The sequence below is a fragment of the Suncus etruscus genome, chromosome 10, assembly GCF_024139225.1.
Source record: "Suncus etruscus isolate mSunEtr1 chromosome 10, mSunEtr1.pri.cur, whole genome shotgun sequence".
Classification (NCBI taxonomy): Eukaryota; Metazoa; Chordata; class Mammalia; order Eulipotyphla; family Soricidae; genus Suncus; species Suncus etruscus.
In genome coordinates this window covers 100,841,557-100,863,890 of record NC_064857.1, presented here as the reverse complement: position 1 = coordinate 100,863,890, position 22,334 = coordinate 100,841,557, and the positions used below count along the sequence as shown (strand labels likewise).

General features: G+C 40.0%; 1 protein-coding gene across 1 annotated transcript in view; it reads left to right on the top strand.

Annotated features, from left to right (window-relative positions):
* HIBADH (3-hydroxyisobutyrate dehydrogenase) overlaps positions 1–22,334 on the top strand; it is a 118,465-nt gene that overhangs the window by 13,337 nt on the left and 82,794 nt on the right. The window contains exons 3-4 of the mRNA XM_049782002.1: positions 7,504–7,613; positions 11,295–11,416. Of these exons, the coding sequence (XP_049637959.1) occupies positions 7,504–7,613; positions 11,295–11,416 (232 nt within the window). The remainder of the gene's footprint in view (positions 1–7,503; positions 7,614–11,294; positions 11,417–22,334) is intronic.

Sequence of the window (22,334 nt, the reverse complement as noted above, 5' to 3'; positions counted from 1 at the left end):
TTAACCTGCTGTGTGCTCTTACTCTGGCCCCACTTTAATATTCTCTTTTTTTTTGGGGGGGGGGACATACCTGGTGACACTCAGGGGTTACTCCTGGCTATTGTGCTCAGAAATCACTGCTGGCTTGGAGGACCATATGAGATGCCGAACCCAGGTCCGCCCTGGGCAGCCCTTTGCAAGGCAAACAAATGCCCTACTGCTGTACTATTGCTTGGCCCCTAATATTCCCCCCCCCTTTTTTTTTGTTGTTGTTGTTGGGGGAAGGACACATCCAGAGTATTTGGGTTATTCCTGGCTCTACACTTAGGAATTACTTATGGAGGGCTTGGGGGACTTTCTGGGATGCTAGGGATTGAACCTAGGTCTGTCATGTGCAAGGCGGTATTATACCCACTGTACTCTCCCCAGCCCAACTTTTACTTTCTTTAGGACAAGTGTTCATATCCTCTAATAGTATCTGGTCATGTGAAGTGAATGAAGTGGCAACCGAAGCAAAGACAGAACCCCTAAGTAAAACAAGTGTCCTACCTATCCCCCAAATTCCCCATCCCTAAGACTACAAAACTGGCTAGTTGATTTCTAATATTGACTGCTTCCAATGGAGTATTTGTAGAGACATTAAGTCCTAAAATAGATATCTGAATCAAAAAGTATTCAGCTGGTTCTAAAGATCCATGGACATACCTGAAAACTGCTTCTTTTTTTTTTTTTTTTTTGGATCACACTCGGTGGCGCTCAGAGGTTGCTTTTGGCTCTACGCTCAGAATTCGCTCTTGGCAGGCTCGGGGGACCATATGGGATGCTGGGATTTGAACCACCAAACTTCTGCATGCAAGGCAAATGCCTTACCTCCATGCTATCTCTCCGATCCCTGCTTCTTTTTAACATTTATTTTATCATATAACTGAAATATATGGGAAAAGGCCTTGCCCAGGCAAAGTTGAATTTAGCTTTAGAGTTCCTGTGATCTGATCCCTTCTTGCTGTCGTGGCACTGCTTTCTTGGGATGTATTCTACCCTCTCTCAGGGTATACGATGGCCACCTTTAAGCCCATTTGACCCTGGAGGTTTTTTGCCTATCCTGACTCAGTGCTTCATTTCTGCCTTTTTGCATCTTTTTCTAAAAACCACAGCCCATGGCAATGACCAAGTTGGAATTATTAACAGAAGCCAGGGGCCATACTACCTGGGCTTAGCTCTCTCTGCTCTACCATGTGTGACAAACAGATGAAAAAAAATTCTCTATTCTTAAATGTTCTTTAGGTAACAGGAGGAATGATAGTATCATCTGCTTAGTAAAACTTGAGAACCTGGCACCTGAGGTGCTGGTTTGGTGGTGGTCGAATCTAGAATGTGTTTCTCCCATGTCTTCATTCTTTAGCTATATACTACTCACGGCTGTATTGATTGATTCACAGAGTTTAGTATGAGGGAGAAAAAAAAAAGAGGTGTGACAGAGCTGAGTATACTAGGACCAGAGAGAGAGAGAGAGAGAGAGAGAGAGAGAGAGAGAGAGAGAGAGAGAGAGAGAGAGAGAGAGGCAGGCACAGAGGGATGGAGAGGAGAGGGAAGAGGAGGGGAGAGAGGAGAGGAGAGAGGAGAGGGAGAATGGGCAAAAGAAAGAGAAAGAAGGCAGGGAGAGAGAGAAAGAAGGGATAAATCCTGCAGAGAGAGAGAGAGAGAGAGAGAGAGAGTGTGTGTGTGTTGCTTTGAATGGGCCTAATTGGATTCCGTCTTTTGTTTTCTCTTTAAGAACTTGGAAACTGCCTCCCTCTTCCTGGGCTGTTAGGACTGAACATGTAATTCTCCTGAGATCCAGTCTGGCATCTGCTCAGGTCTTGTTAAGTGAGAAGTTTAAAAGCCACTTGCTTCCTGGGCTCTGGACCAAGTGTTTCAAGATGTGGCCACAGATGGTGTCCAAGTGTGTGGTTCAAGTGTGTGGTGTCATTCTGAAGTAACATTGTGCTGTTCCTAGGAAGGTGAAAAGCCAGTGAGTGGCAAGTTTAACAAGGTCCAGTTCATCTGGTTTCTTTGCAAGTTCCTGTTACCCATTTGGTTGACTTGGCAGCAGTACTGTGCCGACTTACCTCAAAAATGCTATTTGTGATTGCTTGATTGCAGATGGCAAGATTTTCCTTGCCTGTATAACACTGTCTCCTTCCAGTGATTGCATTTTGAGTATTATATTTTACTTCCCCATACCTTCTTTGTCACTGTTGCTGTGCTGGGGGCTAGGAAACCCCCCCCCCCAACCTGGCACATTTAATGTTGTGGGCACATTTAACTTCAATGCTTTTTGACTCTTGTACATTCAGCCTCAGGGCTTGAACTCTTGACCAAGCTGCTGGCTAAGTCACATCCAGTTCGCTCCTCCCTGGTTTTCAAGCATGTTCAAGCATGCTTGCCAGTGTTTCCTCCCTGTGATGCTGGAACATCTTGTTTTTGGTTTTAGTGCACATGGCTGGCAGGGGAGTAATGAGAGAAGGACACCCTTTTAGTTGTGGTGCTTGTGAATCCCCTGGCTGTGATTTGGCTAGAAATCACTGGCCTGGGGGCTGAATTGGTGGCGCAGTGGCAGGGCATTCGCCTTGCACACAGCTGACCTAGGATGGACTGTGGTTCAATATCCCGGTGTTTCCCCAAGCCATGAGCTGTTTCTGAGCGCTTAGCCAGGAGTAACCCCTGAATCATTGGGTGTGGCCCAACAAACAAACAAAAAAAAGTAATTACTGTCCTGGGGATGCCAGAGGGCAGATTTGCTAGAACCCAGGCTCTTTGAAGTTTTTCCCCTCCAGTGCAGGTGCTTCCATCTCTAGAACTATTCCCCACTCTACCCAGTGACTATTGAAAAGGCGATGCCATCCCTTTGGATCATGCTGAACCCTGTTGCTTTCCCCAATCAGCAGTGTGGATTGGCTCCTTAAACCAGTGATTCCCCTGCTCTTTGGATTGAAAGTGGCAAGTTTGCCTGTGGTCTGTACTAGTCTAAAATGGTCTGAGTGTGATATAATGGCTGCAAACATTTGTAAAGATACTACATATTGTGATATTCCAGGAGCCAGGTAGAATGGACCATAGAAGAATTGTGTTTTTTAAATTTATAATGGCACAAAAACGTGGTTGGAATAAATAAGGGATCTTCTTGGGATGGCTGTGGTACCTATGGGGCATTGGTAAAGGACCATGTTTAGAGCTGGAGAATAGTCACAAATGTGAACTACTGTTTCTTTTTGCAGTTGTTGTGGATTTTTCCTGACCCATCGGCCACTTTTCAGAGTCTGTCTCATCTTAGAATTTAAGGTTATTAAATAGGAATCAATAGGAATCAAACAAAAATTTGTTTGTTTGGTTTTTGGGCCATACCTGATTCTCTTTTTTTTTAATTTAAGATATCCTTTTATTTTATATGTCATACTAGTTCATAAAATATTTAAGCTTATCATAAGAATTTAATAAAAATACAGTTTTCCAAATAAAATAAGGAATAAATCTTGAAAGCCGAGACACAAAAAGACAAACATATAAATGATTTTATATAGATATAGATGACAAACCTAAAACAGGCAAATTAATAGAAATTAATTATCTAAAGTAGAACAAAAATTATCAAGGATTAAGGACAGTAGGAGCAAGAAAATATTATTTTTCCATTTCTATTATTAGGGATCATTAAAAAGACTTAGAAATCAGGGACTGAGTGATAGCACAATTGGTAGGGCATTTGCCTTACACGTAGCCAACTCAGGAGATCCCGTTATCCCATATTGTCCTCCAAACCAGGCAGGAGCAATTTCTGAGAGCAGAGCCAAGAGTGACCCTTGAACACAACCTGGTGTGGCACCCCCAAAAATAAGACTTAAAAATAAGCAGTTATAATGGTCCCAGACAGTACAGTAAATGTACTTAAAGTCCCTGAATAACATGTAAAATCATTTGCATGATTATTAATTTCCAAATAAAAATCTTTTATTGATCAAATATTTATATTAAACCTCCTAAGATCAAACCCAGGGTCTCATGCACACAAAAATATTGAGTTATACCACTAAGCCACATCCTAGTCCAGTAAACATTCCTAGCAGGCTCAGAGACCGTATGGGATGCTGGGGAGATTGGATCTGGATTAGCCTTGTGCAAGGCAAGCACCCTACCCACTGGTCCCAGGAACCATTTTTTTTTTTTTAAGTTTCCTTTCTACTCTGGAGATGATGTCCTTAATTAGAGAGAACCCAAATCACTGTTCTTATTTTATAGATTCATACATTGAAGCCTGAGAGGTTAAGTGATCTGTACAAAATCACATATGACTTAATGCTTTCAATGCTACTAAACAAGGCAGCTCAAATTAGTGTTTCTTTCTCTCATTCACGTTGGTTTTGCTTATCCATTCAATTTACAAATGTAATTGAAGGGTTTCTAATTAGTTTGACTCCTGAAGGCTTTTGGGGTTAGTATTTGACTAGAATGGGTTTTTTTCTTCTAAACTTTTGAGTCATGGCCAACAATTATTTCAGGCTCTTGAATCATTACCTGGAAGGCAAGATGATTTAAATAGAGGACATGTATATCTCACTATATGTCTAATAAACACATCAACATCTTTAGTGCATGTTCAAAACTTGGCTATAGTTCATAGTTAGTAGAGAGCAGTTATGGCCAGTACAGTGGTCATAATCTATCTTCTCTTCCTTCTCCTCTTCCTCCTCCTCCTCCTCCTCCTCACTATCACTACCACCACCACTACTACTATCACCACCACGAGCACCATTCTCCTCCTCCTCTTCATCATCATCATCATCATCATCATCATCATCATCATCATCATCATCATCATGATGTGTTTTTTCCAGACCTAAGAGCTTTGACACTACCTCTTCCTGTGGAATGAAGGGGTTAGTAGTGTCCTGGCAACCCAAACATCTGAGCATCCCAAGGAGCAGCTGTTAGGGAGGCAGGGGGCTGATTGACCAGCCATGACTTGGCAGTTGTCTGAGCTGGCATTGCCAGCTTGTGGGCTGGGGAGAAGCTTGGAAGTGTCATACATCCTTAAATCTGTAAACTAATTGCTCATGCTCCTGAGGACATCTCCAAGGAACTCTGTAGAAGAGATGCAAATCCAAGGAGAATGGCTGGCATTCTTTGACTCTTTGACTGTGGGGCTTGCTGAAGTCCTGGAAAGATCTAGAGCTGGTGGTTGCAGGAAGGACCAGCCACTGAAAGGTGTGTCTCTGATGTGTCTTGTATTTATTTCTTTGTTTGACCCGCAATGAACAGCTGGGCCCATGCAATCTAAACTCTTGATTCAGTACAGGAGCAGAGAATTCTGATGTTTACAGTTCTTTCTTTTCTATCTTCTCATCTGACAGTTGTATTTTTGCTTTTTTTTTTTTTTTTTTTTTTTGTGGTTTTTGGGTCACACCCGGCAGTGCTCAGGGGTTACTCCTGGCTCCATGCTCAGAAATTGCTCCTGGCAGGCACGGGGGACCATATGGGACGCTGGGATTCGAACCGATAACCTTCTGCATGAAAGGCAAACGCCTTACCTCCATGCTATCTCTCTGGCCCCTGCCAGTTGTATTTTTAATTTTTTTTTCAGAGCTGGAATTTTCTTGTGCAAATTCGAACTATTTGCTTTTGTTTGAGTCTTTTACGTGGGGACTTTTAGGGACTTGTTTTGTTTCTTTGTTTTTGTTTTTTCGGTCACACCTGGGTTACTCCTGGATATGCGCTCAGAAATCACTCCTGGCTTGGGGGACCATCTGGGATGCCAGGGATTGAACCCAGGTTTGTCTTGGGTCAGCCGCATGCAAGGCAAACACTCTACCTCTGTGCTATCGCTCCGTCCCCAACTTGGGGAATTTCTTTAGCTTAAATATTTGTCATTGTCATATGATGCAGAATTACATCAAAATAAAATGCATGTTGAGTTCTTCATATTGTAGACTCTATAGTGCCGTGCTACTTTTATTTATTTGTTTATTTATTTTTTTGGTTGGCTTTTAGATCATACCTGGCAGTACTCAGGGATTAATCACTTCTGGCTTTGCACTCAGGAATTAATCCTGGCAGGCAGGGGACTCTATGGGATGCCAGGAATTGAATCTGGGTCAGCCGTGTGCAAGGCAAACGCCCTACCACCCACTTTGCTATTGCTCCAGCCCTGCTGTGTTTCTTTTAAAATGAAACATTGGGAAAGAATTTTTCTGTTTTGTTTTGGGGTCTGTTCTGTATTATCATTTACAACCCTGTTGCTATATACAATGCCAAGAAACTTGATTATCTTGAAATTGTAAAGTATGACAAATGATATTGCTTTATGTTTAAATTTCATTTATGTGAGATTTGATCCAGAAGCTGGAGTCTCTTAGGGGTCACTGAAGTGTAATTCCTTCTAGCTTATACTGTTTAGCTTACTTACAGATTGCTGCTTCTCTTTGGCTCTCATCAGCTGCACATCCAAGCAAAAAGCAAGCATCAGCTTTGCTTTCTGTTCCTGAAATGCTTTTACTTACTATCCCTTCCCTTTCGTAGGAGGACTATGCCCATCTTTGCAGACATCTCTCTCACCCATATTTGTGGGCTTTTTAAATGAACTTTTGTGACAATTGGGCTGATGGGTTATTTTTGTTAAAGTAGAGATTGAGTCCAAGAACAAGCTCTAGTTCTTTGTTACCTTTTTTTTTTTGAGGGGGGATGAGAAGTAGGGTAAGGGTGTTGTGTGGGGAGCTATGTAACTGTCCAGATTATCGGGAGTATTTGAGAGGGAGCTGCAGGGTCGGGTTCAGATGAGTAAGAGAAGGAAGGAACTTTCCTTCAGTGATGGCTGTCATGAGTTATAGTGGAAACAGGGTTGAAATTTGAGTCTCTTGAAGCATGTTTGTATATCTGACTTACAGTTTTCACATGAGGCTCAAGGTCTTTGAGCAGTGTCAGTGTCACTGTTGTAGTAAATAATCAGGTTATTGTCTGGATCTTTTCTATTCTGAGACAGGCTGAGATTTATCCTTCCCAGTTGGAAAGGGAGATTGGAGGAGAGTGATGATGGAGATTTGAGAATTTCTTAGGGCATTTTTGCTGCCAGTCAAGTTGGTGGTGAATCCTGCAGTTCAACAATCAGATGGGTAGGACTGGATTGTTTTTTTCCTTCATCAAAGTATCTACCAAAAATATCCTGTTAAGAATAATCCAAGTAGGGAAAAATCCATGGGAAGCTTTCCTGTTCCCAGGACTATTGAGTTTGTTTGCCCTTTCCTCCCAACTCACTTCACACTTTTTAAAATAAACAGTAGATTGGAATCCATAGAAGTTATATCTGTGTATGTCTAAGGAAGGAATGAGCTCTTTTCTTTAGGCAGTAAACTTAGATCTTTGTCACTTGGAAGCAAGAATTCCTGTTTTCACAATTATTGTTTTCATCATGCAGATAAAGCGGCTTCTCCTTGTATTCTAGAAACTGCTCATTTTGAATTTAAGTAATGTGCCTTTACAATTTTTTTTTTAAAGGTAGTGTCTTCCCCAGCAGATGTGGCTGAAAAGGCTGACAGAATAATTACAATGTTGCCCACCAGTATGAATGCCATAGAAGCTTATTCTGGAGAAAAAGGAATTCTAAAGTAGGTATTTCTCAGTTGTGAAATTATTTTGTTATGTGGAAGTTTATGCATTGCATATTTGTTAGAACTGTTAGGAAATTACAGTTATATTTGTTAAACCTTCATGTCCTGTTTCATTCTTTTTAAAGTAGATGATGTGGTTTTTCTCTTTGAAAAGGGTGAATTTTTTTCACTGAAGTCAAATGTGTGACTTTTGGAAATCAATTTTGTTCGATTTCTTCTACCTCCTTTAACTATTGTACTAAACTTGTACGTACATTGGTAACATATTTCAGAGACTTTTGTTTTTGTTTTTGTTTTTTTTTTTTGGTCCACACCTGGGTGACGCTCAGGGGTTCCTCCTGGCTATGCGCTCAGAAATCGCTCCTGGCTTGGGGGACCATATGGGATGCCGGTAGATTGAATCTCGGTCCGTCCTAAGTCAGCGCGTGTAAAATGCCCTACTGCTTTAACCACCCCTCCGGCCCTATTTGAGAAACCCTTTGCATCTTAAACTGTGCAGCTGTTAAAAACATAATTTTTTTTACAGTTTATAGAAAGTTAGAAAAAGAATTCAACGAAGAATGAAACTAAATGTTGGAAAAGGAAACCATTATTTAACATTTAACATGTAATAAAAAGTTTCTTGTATGTCTCCTGGGTTAGTGCATCTATAATAAGAACTACTGTGAATTTGAAATCAAGGGTTAGCATAGCAGTAGGTCTTTAAGTAAAGTATAATTGAGAATAGAGTTTTCTACTGGTGCCTCTGTCCCCTAGTTCTGAGAGCCTTTAGCTTCATAACTGATTGCCAAACCCTTGTAGCTATGTTAGGAAGTCAATGGTTGGATTCTCAACTTGGCTTTCTGGTGTAATTGATTATAATTCCTGACTTATTTTGTTGTTGAATTTCAGCAAAGAACAAACTGGTAGATCCTTATAGAATGTATAATGTATAAATGTAAGGAATTTTTAAAAAAGGTTTTTTTTTTTGTGGTTTTTGGGTCACACCCGGCAATGCTCGGGTCATTCCTGGCTCCAGGCTCAGAGATTGCTCCTGGCAGGCACGGGGGACCATATGGGACACTGGGATTTGAACTGATGACCTTCTGCATGAAAGGCAAACGCCTTACCTCCATGCTATCTCTCTGGCCCCTAAAAAAGGTTTTTTCATTTCATGAAGAAGTAGTAACACATGGAATTTGAGGTTTGAGGAAATCGAAATACTTTGGAAAACAAACTTGGCCGCAGAAGACATTTTGATAGTAGGTAGAAAACTGATAAGATAAATGTTTAGGGCCCAGAGAGATAGCACAGCGGCCTTTGCCTTGCAAGCAGCCGATCCAGGACCAAAGGTGGTTGGTTCGAATCCTGGTGTCCCATATGGTCCCCCGTGCCTGCCAGGAGCTATTTCTGAGCAGATAGCCAGGAATAACCCCTGAGCACCACCGGGTGTGGCCCAAAAACCAAAAACCAAAAACCAAAAAAAAAAAAAAAAAGATAAATGTTTAGATCTCAAGGAAGATTGAAAGACATTTATTTTGGACTGATCTCTGAATGCCAGTGTTGTCTCATTTCTTAGCCTGTTCCAATTATGGCCTGCTTCACTGCTCAAGGAAGAGTTACTGAAAACTCATGTGGAGACACAAGTCTGTATTTAATAATATTTACTAGGGAGTATGGTGGTCAGCTACCAAACCAGTTTTGTCTAGAGTGCTTGCTACAGTTGGCTTCCATTGAGCTATAATTTACTTTCCATAAGTGGGTCTTTATTTTCTACTGATGGCTAATTTTCCCATGCTCAGTGCATGTGTAAAGTTTGAGACAAAGTAAATAGATTTGCCATTTGTCTTAATATATAAGATCTTAAAAGTATTAATGTCACAGAAGATTGGCAAACTTAATTCTTTTTTTTTTTTTTTTTTTTTTGGTTTTTGGGCTATACCCAGTGACGCTCAGGGGTTACTCCTGGCTATATGCTCAGAAGTCACTCCTGGCTTTGGGGGACCATATGGGATGCCGGGGGATTGAACCACGGTCCGTCCTAGGCTAGTGCAGGCAAGGCAGGCACCTTACCTCTAGCGCCACTGCGCCGGCCCCGCAAACTTAATTCTTATTTGTTGGTTACATTAAGTAAAACTTCTTACTGAGGTGATATATAGTAGAGTTTACTATCTGTTTTCTTTGGAATTTGGCCAAACACTGCATTTGACCTAGATCAGATCGTATGTCTAGAATTGTAGTTAACAGCATTTTATGTGCTCTTTTTTATAGAAAGTTTTTACTTTAAAAAGAAAATTCTTTTAGTCTATGAATTTCTATTTCCTTATTCCTTTCCGTCAATATTCATGTCTCTTCAGCTCCAATTTTCTGTTTATAATTGCCCTTTGGGTTAGTCTATCTGTTGTAAGAACTTCGGGAAATTTGAATTAAAGATTAGCTATCGGGGCCGGGTAGGTGGCGCTGGAGGTAAGGTGTCTGCCTTGCAAGCGCTAGCCAAGGAAGGACCACGGTTCGATCCCCCGGTGTCCCATATGGTCCCCCCAAGCCAGGGGCGATTTCTGAGCACATAGCCAGGAGTAACCCCTGAGCGTCAAACGGGTGTGGCCCAAAAACAAAAAAAAACAACAAAAAAACAAAAAAAAAAAACAAAAAAAAACAAAAAAAAACAAGATTAGCTATCATTCTTAACAAAGGATAGGTAATAGTTTAGCCAGTGAAGATAGACACAGATTATAGATATGAGAGGATTATGTAAGTAAACATCTTGCACTTATAATGCAAGCAAAGATGGTTTACTGTAAAAATGCCATTTGAAAATGGATGTAAAATATAGTGCACGAGAAGGCTGCTTGCCTCCTTTATCACTGTATATAAATGTATCATAAAGAATAAAACACTTTAAGATTTCCATATTCACTCCCATATTTTCCTGTTTTTTTGATATTTTACTTTTTTTCAAGCAGGTATAGTTAACTGAAAATATGCCACATAAGGCAAATTGCTAGTTGCTTATTCGACCCAATGGAAGCAACATGGAGAGGTGACATTTTCAATATGACTTATTAAAGACAAATAAATTAAGTTTTAAAGGTATTTAGCTACTTTAAAAACAAAAAATTAAATGCTATTAAGTAGCCTATTAACTTAAAAATAGTTAATAGACATCTTAAATTTTTTACATTTTAGCTCATTTATATTATTGGTGTGTATTTCATCTGAAAGTGGAATTTATTAGACTATTTTGGTTAATTTAAAAGAGTTTGGCTTTACTTTGAAATGTAATTGATCTGAAAATGAATTTGACTTGGAACCAGTTATAAAAATGTTTTTAGGGCCCGGAGAGATAGCACAGCAGCGTTTGCCTTGCAAGCAGCCCATCCAGGACCAAAGGTGGTTGGTTTGAATCCCGGTGTCCCATATGGTCCCCCGTGCCTGCCAGGAGCTATTTCTGAGCAGACAGCCAGGAGTAACCCCTGAGCACCGCCGGGTGTGGCCCCCCCCCCAAAAAAAAAAAAGTTTTTATTTTTAAATTCTTTTTCGTTTTATTTTTTTTAACTTTTTTTTCGTTTTAATGTTTTTGTACCTGCAGCCTCTAGATGATTCTGATTGTTTTGCTGATTGTATGATCTTTATTAAGAGTTGTAATATTTGTAACCACAAAGCTATAGTTTTTAAAACCGTTTTTGTTGGTTTACTTAGAAAAGTGAAGAAAGGTTCACTGTTAATAGATTCCAGTACTATTGATCCATCCGTTTCAAAAGAGTTGGCCAAAGAAGTGGAGAAAATGGGAGCAGTTTTCATGGATGCGCCTGTGTCTGGTGGTAAGTAGTGACTAAAACACATGCACGCCAATTCCTGTTTGTCAGAGGTAGCAGTTACAGTTTAGCACTACCAGACTAATATCCAGTATTTTTACTCCTCTTCAGAATTCTTGGTTCACTTACTAAAAACAAAAGAAGTACAAAATTGGTATTATTTAGTTCTTTCAAGAGATAGCCTGGTTTTAAATTCAGAGAAAAGTATGTTACACTTTGAGAGTTGTCAGTTTTGGGTTCAGCATGCTCTGGGCCTGAATAGATCAGTTCTCATCAGATCAGACTTTTCAGAACTGCCTAAAGAAATAAATGATGTTGCAATTCTAATAGAAATCCAAAACAATTAAAAAATATTACACAAGGGAAATGCTAGGTGCAGATGATTTACAGATGACTATTACATAAGTTTCCAGGAGCAGATTGTCTCAAATTTTGTATAAGTAAAATTTTCTAGATAATAAATAAGAAGTGCTTCCCAACTCAATGCTGTAGGGCCTGCATAATTATGATTCTTAAGTCAGACAGAAACATTATGTGCACAAAATTATAGGTCTGTCAGTCATGAACATAGAGGTAAAAACTTTAAAGTATATTAATTTTTAAAAATAGTGGCATGTATAAAGTATATAGAATATAAACTAGTTCTTAGCACACATGGTAAGGCTCAATAATTATTTTTTTAGAGTTTACTAGCCAATTAAATCCAGCAGTACTATAGAGATCAAATGCTGCAGCCAGGTTCATTTTATCTCATATATACACAGAGGCCTTAATTACAGAAATCGAGTATATTTTAAAATACAACTACATTTTACCACATAAACATACTTAAAATTATGTGATCATTTCAGTAAGAAGACAAGAGGACTCATTGATAAAATATAAATGTTTATTGTGTCAAATATTAATAAAAGTATAGGTACCTGGATTTTCTAATGTCAAAATTATAGAGGTATTTTCCAGATGTCTAAATTTTTCAAATATAATGTGTAATCACATATGTATGATTATGTGAGGGTGGTATACACATTTTAGTCATTAAAAACCAATGGGCAACTTCAAACTTGGTTATGGGGTTTTCATTTTTATTATTAGAATAGAATTAATAAGCTGTGCCTTTGAGTGGCTCTATCGTTGAATTTGAAAATTGATAGAGTATATGTGATTTTGACATTGGTTGATCTTTTGCCTAAAGTGATCATTTGATAATGAAGCATTACCAGTTTTGTTTCGTTTTTCACACCTTGGCAACTTCCATCTTGATGCTCAAGGGACTACACAGATCTGAGGATCAGACTTAGACCCTCAGGTACATGCTTTGTTCTCTACCCTTTCAGCTATTCCTCTGGCTGCCAATTTGATTTTTTTTTGACCATTCAATAATAGATAATTTTAATTTTCCATATCAGAATATTTATCTTAAAATGTAATAATACATTTGTTATTTTATATTTTCTTTTTCTTAAAATTATCTTTATTTAAACACCGTGATTACAAGTATGATTGTAGTTGTATGATTACAGTCATATAAAGAACACCCCCTTTCACCAGTGCAGGATTCCCACCACCAATTTCCCAGATCTCCCTCCTCCCCTCCCCACCCCATCCACACCTGTACTCGAGACAGGCTTTCTATTTCCCTCATTCATTCACATTGTTATGATGGTTTGCAGTGTAGTTATTTCTTTAACTGCACTCATCACTCTGTGTGGTGAGCTTCATGTAATGAGCTGCACCTACATGGATAAATGGGGGGAAATAATGGTTGAGACTGAGGCAGTAAAAGATTAGAAATGAGCTTTGTAGGGCCGTATCAAGGTCATAATACAAGATGGATATTATGCATATATAAACTATATGCATATAATACTATCAATATATATTGTACTCCTGGGGGCACTAGCCCCCACATGGTTTTTGAAATGGAGAAAAAATTTCCAGTGACTGTCCCAACATAAACCAGTGCTAGAATGGCGCGCCCTCCTCCCAACGCGCATTCCCATTAGTGTAGGGAGAGGTAGGGGGAAAGCCTGATGACCCCTGTAGAGTCCACCTGGACCAGCACTCAGGGAAGGCCTGGAGTCCAGGGAAGAAAGTGGGGGACGGCTGGGGGCCTGCCAAGCCTCCCAGCACTCACCAGGCTAGGGAGAAGGCCTCCGGCTTGGGGCCTCCCCAAACCCCATACCTGGCAAGAGCTGGCCTCCAGAATCAAAGAGGAACCGGAACCAGATATCTGCCCACCCCCTCCCCATGTACCTCCCCCCTGGAGTACGGAGGGAGGGGGGAAGACTGAGGACACCTAAGAGTCCACCTGAACCCACTTCTGGCCATATGAGCTGGCACCCAGGGAAGACCTGGAGTCTAGGCTGGGGGCCTGCCAAGCCTCCCAGCACTCTCCAGGCTAGGGAGAAGGCCTCTGGCATGGGGCCTCCCCAAACCCATACCTGGCAAGAGCTGGCCTCCAGAATCAAAGGGGAAACCGGAAGCCATATTTTTTTTTGTTTTGCTTTTTGGGTCAAACCCGGTGATGCTCATGGGTTATTCCTGGCTGTGCTCTCAGAAATTGCTCCTGGCTTGGGAGACCATATGGGACGCTGGGGAATCGAACCGCAGTCTGTCCTAGGCTAGCACATCAAGGCAAATGCCCTACTGCTTGTGCCACCACTCTGGCCCTGCCAATTTGACTTTTAATGCTATTTTATTTAGGGGACTTTGGGCAGACACTGTAGTATTGAGCAGATCACGTCAGGGACTGCACTTAGGTCTGTCACATACAAGCTGAATGTCTTAGTCCCTATACTATTTCTCCAGTCCATTCAATGTTATTTTAACTTTTAAAATATTACCTTATTCTGAAAAAATTGAAAGCACATTAAGCCTTTTAAATGTTTGGCTTAGAGTCTTGAAGGTACAAAAATAGACTTGAATCTTGAATCGTAAATATATCATATATGGAAAGCCTTGTGTTTATAAGTTTGTTGGCTGACAAATGATCATTATGAGATTGGTTAGAGCCCTATGTTGTCAGAAGCTTTTGTCTTTTTTTTTTTTTTTTGGTTCTTGGGCCACACCCGTTTGACGCTCAGGGGTTACTCCTGGCTATGAGCTCAGAAATCGCCCTTGGCTTGGGGGGACCATATGGGACGCCGGGGGATCGAAACGCGGTCCGTCCTACGCTAGTGCTTGCAAGGCAGACACCTTACCTCTAGCGCCACCTCTAGTGCCACCTTCCTGGCCCCAGAAGCTTTTGTCTTGTGACTGTTACTTTCATATTTTTAATATGGTCAGTTAAAAACAGTTCTACTCTTCACTAAAAGAGAAACTTCCTATAAGTTAAATTGGCTGACTTAAAAATAATGGCTTTAGGTAAAATTAAAGAGACCTGGGAAAATGATTTAGATACTCGAGATTTAGAACCATAGTTTTATAGAGGTTCTATGTTGATACATCTTAAAACATGAAAAGATTGAGATAATTTGAATAAGTCTTAAAAGATTCCGCTCATTTCCTTTCCCCCTCCCTTTCCCTGTCTACTTCTTATCTCAGACTATTAAAAATGCATTAACATGTGTTTATATGAAGAAATAAACAAGGACAGAGCAATATTCTAAAAATGTAAGTGGGAACATACATTCTGTGGCTAGTATTTTAAGCAAAGAATTGTCCTAATGTGATGAATTTAATATTGAATAGGTTTTTTTGTTTTTTTATTTTTTGATCATAGGATTGGTTTCAGTTTAGTCTTTTTCTCTGCTTTGTACTTACTATTAATCTTGGGGAGTAAAATAATGAGAACTATTGCTATATTACTTTTTTTTTTTTTTTCCGACTAGACCAGCCCATGGAGAGACAGGATTTTCCTCAGGTTTCATTTTGATACTCATTAGATGACCAGATGTTTCCAAGCTTCCTTGGCCAGCCATCCCCTTTAAAAAAAAAATAAAATTACTCATTTGCTCTCTTGGAAATCCGCCTTTTTTGTTTTATTTTTGTTTTATTTTGGGGACAACACTAGCAGTGCTCAGGACTTACTCCTGGCTACTTACTCCTGGCTCTGAAGTCAGGGTCACTCCTGGTGGGGCTGAGGGGTCATTATTGAATGCTAGGGTCTAAGGCAAGAGCCCTGCCTGCTGTATTATTATCTCTCTGGCTCCCACCTTCTTTGAGTGTAAGCAACAGAAAGTGCCACCTAGTTGCACCCAAGATTACTGTCACTCTGGATTATTCCATTACTCCTATAAGGCAGTATTGCCCACTGTAGTAAACACCATGTTAGACTCATAGTGTATGCCTTCTCTAGCTATTCTATACATTACCCTGGTTACAATAGTAACTTAATAGTATTTAAGTTTTTTGTGACTTAGAATTTGTTTAAAACATGCTAAGCTGTTGCTATTATTCTAAAACTGTTATATTTGTAGAATTTCACTCTATAGTATACATATTTATATATAGTATATATATTTTTAGTAAATTAATATATATTATAAAATACTTTGGTATGTCTTGGCCAAAATGGTGCTTCCCAAGCCACAGACTGATGGTTCCTTTATCAAACAAAATCACTTTACATTACGTTTATAGCTATTGGTTCTCTTCCTTCTCTAGGTTTTAAACATTGTGGGTTTTTTGGGTCAGTTTGTGGCATTCTGGGGTGACTCCTGGCTCTGCACTCAGAAATCACTCCTGGCAGGCTTGGGGACCATATAGGATACAGGGAATTGAATCCATGTCAGTCCTGGGTTGGCTCTGTGCAAGGCAAACTTAATACCCTACCACTGTACTAGTGCTTTGGCCCCTAGTTTTTAAACTTTTAAATTTAAATTGTACAAGAAGCCTTTTTGTCCTCCAGTTATTTCTTTTTTGTTTGTTTTGGGTCACACTTGGCAGTACTCAAGGGTTGCTCCTGGTTGGCTTGGGAGACCGTATGGGATGCCAGGGATTGAACTGGTCAGCTGCATACAGCACAAACGCCCTACCCATTGTGCTATTGCTCTGGCTTCCTCTACTTATATATTAAACATTGAGTATATATATACTGTATATAAAATAGAAAGCTTCAATTGTCAATTGAGTCAAATAGCACAAACCTCTCAATTTAATGAATAGAACATTTGAAGTCCTTGTTGTTGCTTCTTCCAATTCTACTTTCTCTTTCCCTGATCAGACAGGTCTAATATACTGCGTTTTATATCTCATTCTCTTGTTTTTCTTTATGAACATAAAACTGTTATGATTTTAGTTTTTTTGTTTTTGTTTTATTGTTGTTTTTTTTTTTGGTCACACCCGGCAGTGCTCAGGGACTACTCCTGGCTCTACGCTCAGAAATCTCCCCCGGCAGGCTTGGGGGATCATATGGGATGCAGGGATTCGAACCACCGTCCTTCTGCATGAAGCCAAATGCTTTACCTCCAGGCTATCTCTCCGGCCCCATGATTTTAATTTTATAAAATCAATAATTTTCCATGATAAGGAAGTTATAGAAATAAAATCATAGCAAGCATTTCTGTAACTTGTATTTCTTTTTTTTTTTTTTCCTTAGGAGGAGATTTTTCTTCTGACCTAGTTAACAGTTGATTAATCTCTTTTTCTGCTTAATCTGCATGATGTCACATCTACTGAGAGTATTTTATTCCTCTCTCTTTCATTTATTTCCTGTTGCTATTTTATTCTGTTTTAAGATAAATTCTGTTTCTTTCTTTGAGAATTTGTCTTGTCACTAATATCCGTTTTTTTTTCTCTCTCTATTTTTCTTAATTTGTCCCTGTACTATGGCATGTTTGGCAATTTTGGTTCAATGTCAGTCGTTCTGTTTGAACCACTGCTGTAAATATATGTTGGTTATCTCCTCTGAGAGTGTCTGGATTTTTATCTGGTAGACAGGTAGGACATATATATGTTAATATTTTGCTCACCAATAATCAAGATGCCATACTATTTAATGTGGATTTTATTAAGGGCTCTGGTTTACCCTTAGGTCAGATCCCTTTCTTCTGAGTGGTTTTGTTCCAAGTTGTTTTATTTTTTTTTAATTTTTTTTTTTTTAACTGAAACCCAACTACAAAAATGATTATAATCAGGGTGCTTAAACAGACATTATTATAAGAAAAGAAATCAAAAATAAATCTTCAGTTCATTTTTCCTTTTTTCCTCTTTTTCTTCTTTCTCTTCCTCTTCATCTTCTTTTTCTCTCCTCCTCTTCATTTTCTTCTTCTTCTTCCCCTTTCTTTTTTCTTGTCTTTTTCTTCTCTTCTTTTCCTTCTTCCTCTTCTTTTTTCTTCCTCTTCCATTTCTTCTTTTCTTCTTCCTCTTCCTTTTTTCTTTTTATCCTTCTTCCGCTTCTTCTTCCTCTTCTTTTTCCTCTTCTCAAACTTCCACCAACTCTTCTTAATATTCTCTTGAGTCTCCTGAGTCTCTGGGACTCCAATGATTCTATGTTGTTTCTGTTGAGTTTATAAAAGACTTCTATATTTATCTGTTTATATTTTTTCAGTAGTTTGTTCGTTGTCTGATCATTTGCTTTAAGGTTCTTTATCAATCTTCTGCTGTATGGAGTTGTTCTGCATCTCATCCTCTGGCTCACTGACCCCGTCCTCAGCTGCTGTTACACCTTTGGAGAGGCTTTTCATTAAGATCTTCATTTCATCTACAGAGTTTTTCAGACCTCTTATTTCAGTTGTAAGTTTTGTCGTTATGGTCTGTTCAGATTGATCTATGCTTTTTTGTTTTTTGTTTTGGTTTTTCGGGCCACACCCGTTTGATTCTCAGGGGTTATTTCTGGCTACGCGCTCAGAAATTGCCCCTGGCTTGGGGGGACCATATGGGATGCCGGGATTGAACCGTGGTCCTTTCCTTGGCTAGCGCTTGCAAGGCAGACACCTTATCTTTTTTTTTCTTTTTTTTCTTTTTTAATATTTTTATTTAAACACCTTGATTACAAATATGATGTGGTTGGGTTTTAGTCATATAAAGAACACCCACTTTCACCAGTGCAACATTCCCATCACCAGTGTCCCAAATCTCCCCACTCCTCACCACCCCCACCTGTATGTGAGACAGGCTTTCTTTTTTTTTTTTTTTTTTTTTTTTTGGTTTTTGGGCCACACCCGGCGGTGCTCAGAGGTTTCTCCTGGCTGTCTGCTCAGAAATAGCTCCTGGCAGGCACGGGGGACCATATGGGACACCGGGATTTGAACCAACCACCTTTGGTCCTGGATCGGCTGCTTGCAAGGCAAACGCCGCTGTGCTATCTCTCCGGGCCCGAGACAGGCTTTCTACTTCCCTCATTCATTCACATTGTTGTGATAGTTGTCATTGTAGTTATTTCTCTAACTGCACTCACCACTCTCTGTGGTGAACTTCATGTTGTGAGCTGGACCTTCCAGCCCTCTCATCTCTTTCATTATTTTATTGCAAAAATGTCTTTTCTTTTTCTTAAAATCCATAGATGAGAGAGACTATTCTGTGTCTATCTCTTTCTAGAGGATCATCTCTAAAAGGGAAGGGAATGGGATTTATGGAGAGGCTAATTCATAAATTAGATAGGTGACTCTTTATTCCACTGTTTTAATATCCTTTCCATCAAGGTATTTTAATTGCAATAAGTAGAGTATACAAATGTTATAGTTCTCAAATATGATAAAGAGTAAACATAGCCTTAAAGAAAAAAATTAAAAAGAATAAGCAATGCTGCCTTAGAATGTGGTCAGTGTGTTAAGCCTTTTTTTTTTTTATTTAACCAACTTTATTACATACATGATTGTATTTGGGTTTCAGTCATGTAAAGAACACCACCCATCACCAGTGCAACATTCCCATCACCAATGTCCCAAATCTCCCTCCTCCCCACCCAACTCCCGCCTGTACTCTAGACAGGCTTTCTATTTCCCTCGTACATTCTCATTATTAGGATCGTTCAAAACATAGTTATTTCTCTAACTAAACTCATCCCTGTTTGCAGTGAGCTTCATGAGGTGAGCTGTAACTTCCAGCTTTTTTCTCTTTTGTGCCTGAAAATTATTATTGCAAAAATGTCTTTCATTTTTCTTAAAACCCATAGATGAGTGAGACCTTTAGTGCCACCTTGCTGGCCCCTTTCCTTGAGTTTTTTGAGCATCCTCCATATTGATACTCTAATCTCCTTATCTGAGACACTTTTCAGGTCATCTTCATTCTCTATGGGTGGTATTGTCCTGCATTGTTTTCCCATTGCAGCACTTGTATAGTGGTTTTTACTATGTGCTGTGCTTGGTTCCTGAGTTAGAAGACGCTTGCAGCCATGAAGTGAAGCAGAGCAGCCGCATTCCTCTAGCTCCACCTTATTGGGTAGGGCCCTTACCAGGTTTGGGCCCTGGAGATTATGTTCCATGGCGTCTTCTTGGTTGTCTTGGGCAGAAAAGCAGACAGGGAGCAAGGCAGTAGTTTTTGTAATGTGCTCCAGGTTTGGGCCCTGGAGATTGTGCTCAGTGGCGTCTTCTTGGCTGTCTTGGGCAGAAAAGCCTAGCCTGTAACTTGTATTTCTACCTCATGCTATACACTCCAGACTATCATCCATATTATGGATAAAATTGTAGGTCAACTCAGTGCCTGTGGAGATGGGCCAGATGAGCAGAAGCCACATTTTTTTTTTTTTTTTGTTTTTGGGCCACACCCCACGGTGCTCAGGGGTTACTCCTGGCTGCCTGCTCAGAAGTAGCTCCTGGCAGGCACAGGGGACCATATGGGACACCGGGATTCGAACCAACCACCTTTGGTCCTGGATCGGCTGCTTGCAAGGCAAACGCCGCTGTGCTATCTCTCCGGGCCCCCAGAAGACACATTTGTGCAGGGTAGAGGATTGAAGCAAGGATTATGGTCTGGAAGACCTTAGTGTACTTTAGTATCTCTCTGGCCTACGGAGAAATAGTACTGGGCAAGATGAGTGCTTGTTCTGCATTCAATAGAACCCATTGAATCCCAAGCACTGCATCTGGTTCCTTGAGCACCACCAGAAGTGACCCCTTAGCACTCTAATGTATACGTGCAAAACAAAACAAAATGAGTTCTAGCTCCACATTACTAATCATCATGGAGATGCAAATCAAAACAACAATGAGGTATCATTTCATTCCACAGCGACTGGCACACATCACAAAGAACAAGAACAATCAGTGTTGAGGGGGAGTTGGGGGAGAGAACGGAACTCTCATTCACTGTTGGTGGGAAAGCTGTCTAGTCCAGCCTTTCTGGAAAACAATATGGAGATTCCTCAAAAAACTGGAAATTGAACTGCCATATGATCCAGCTATACCACTCCTAGGGGGATATACCCTAGTAATACAAAAACACAATTCAAAAATGCCTTCTGCTGGAGCCAGAGAGATAGCACAGTGATAGGGTGTTTGCCTTGCATGCATCTGATTCAGGACAGAAGGTGGTTCAAATCCCGGCATCCCATATGGTTCCCCAAGGCTGCCAGGAGCAATTTCTGAGCACAGAGCCAGGAGTAACCCCTGAGTGCCACTGGGTGTGACCTAAACACAAAAACAAAACAAGCAAACAAAAAAGCCTTCTGCACACCTATATTTATTGCAGTGCTATTTACAGTAGCCAGAATCTGGAAACAACCCAGATGCCCCACAACAGATGAGTGGCTAAAGAAATGGTGGTACATTTACAAATGGAATACAATGCAGCTGTCAGGAGAGATGAAGTCATGAAATTTTCCTATACATGGATGAACCTGGAAGCTCTTGTGCTGAGTAAAAGAAGTCAGAGGAAGAGAGAAAGACACAGAATAGTCTTACTCTTTGTGGGTTTTAAGGAAAAAAAAAAAGACATTATTGTAATAATACCCAGAGACCATAGAGATAGAGACCATAGAGATGAGGGCTGGAAGGACTGGCCCACGATATGAAGCTTACCACAGAGTGGTGAGTTCAGTTAGAGAAATAACTACATTAATAACTATTATGACAATGGTAGTGAGTTAGAGAAATAGAATGCCTGTCTCAAATATCAGCAAGGAAAGGAGGGAACTGGGGGGCATTGGTGGTGGGAATGTTGCACTGGTGTAGAGGGGGGGTGTTCATTTTTATAACTAAAACCCAACTACAGGCATGTTTCTAATCATGGTGCTTAAATAAAGATAATAATAAAAAAGAGTTCTAATATTAGAAGGAACCCTTAAGATAAATTTTATTTGACTCTCTCTTTCTTTCCCTCTCTCTCTTTCCTTTAAAGTATTCCAAACATACTCCACACATTGGTTTCAAGTATTGTTAATGCAGTGCCTTAAATGTCACTTTATCCCCTTTTAGTACCCAGTTCTTATCCAGAGTGATCAGTTCCAACTATCATTGTCATAATGGACAATTCTCTACTCAACTGCACTCACTGCTCTCTGTGGCAAGCTTCCTGCCATGGACTGACTGATCCTCCTGACTCTCAACTCTATTGTTCCTGGATATTATTATTATACTGTATTTTATTTTTATTATATCTCACAAGGAAGTGAGATTTTTCTGTTCTCTCCCTCTGTCTCATTTCACTCAGCATAATAATCTCCAGAGTAGTAAACAATTTCTTGGGCACTTTCTGTGTGCTCTGTAGGTTTGAGTACTAAGTGAAGGTTTTAAATTTAAAAGGTTTTAAAGATGTTCAAAGGCTCTTGCCCTCACAGAACTTATAATTTAGTAGGAATAAAATAAATAAACAGTTAAGTGGAATTTTAGTGGTAAGTACCATGAAGTGGGGGAAACAGCAATAGTAGGGGAGACACACATGGGGCAGGAGAGGGCGGCGTTTCTGGAGACATGACATTTAAGCAGAGAACTGGGTGCAGTGCCTGTTTCAGTAGAGCGGCTGTGGCAGCCCTCTGAGGGCTGTGAGGCATGAGCTAGCTTGGAAGATTTACCTTAGTGTCATCAGTACTTTGGTATCTTTA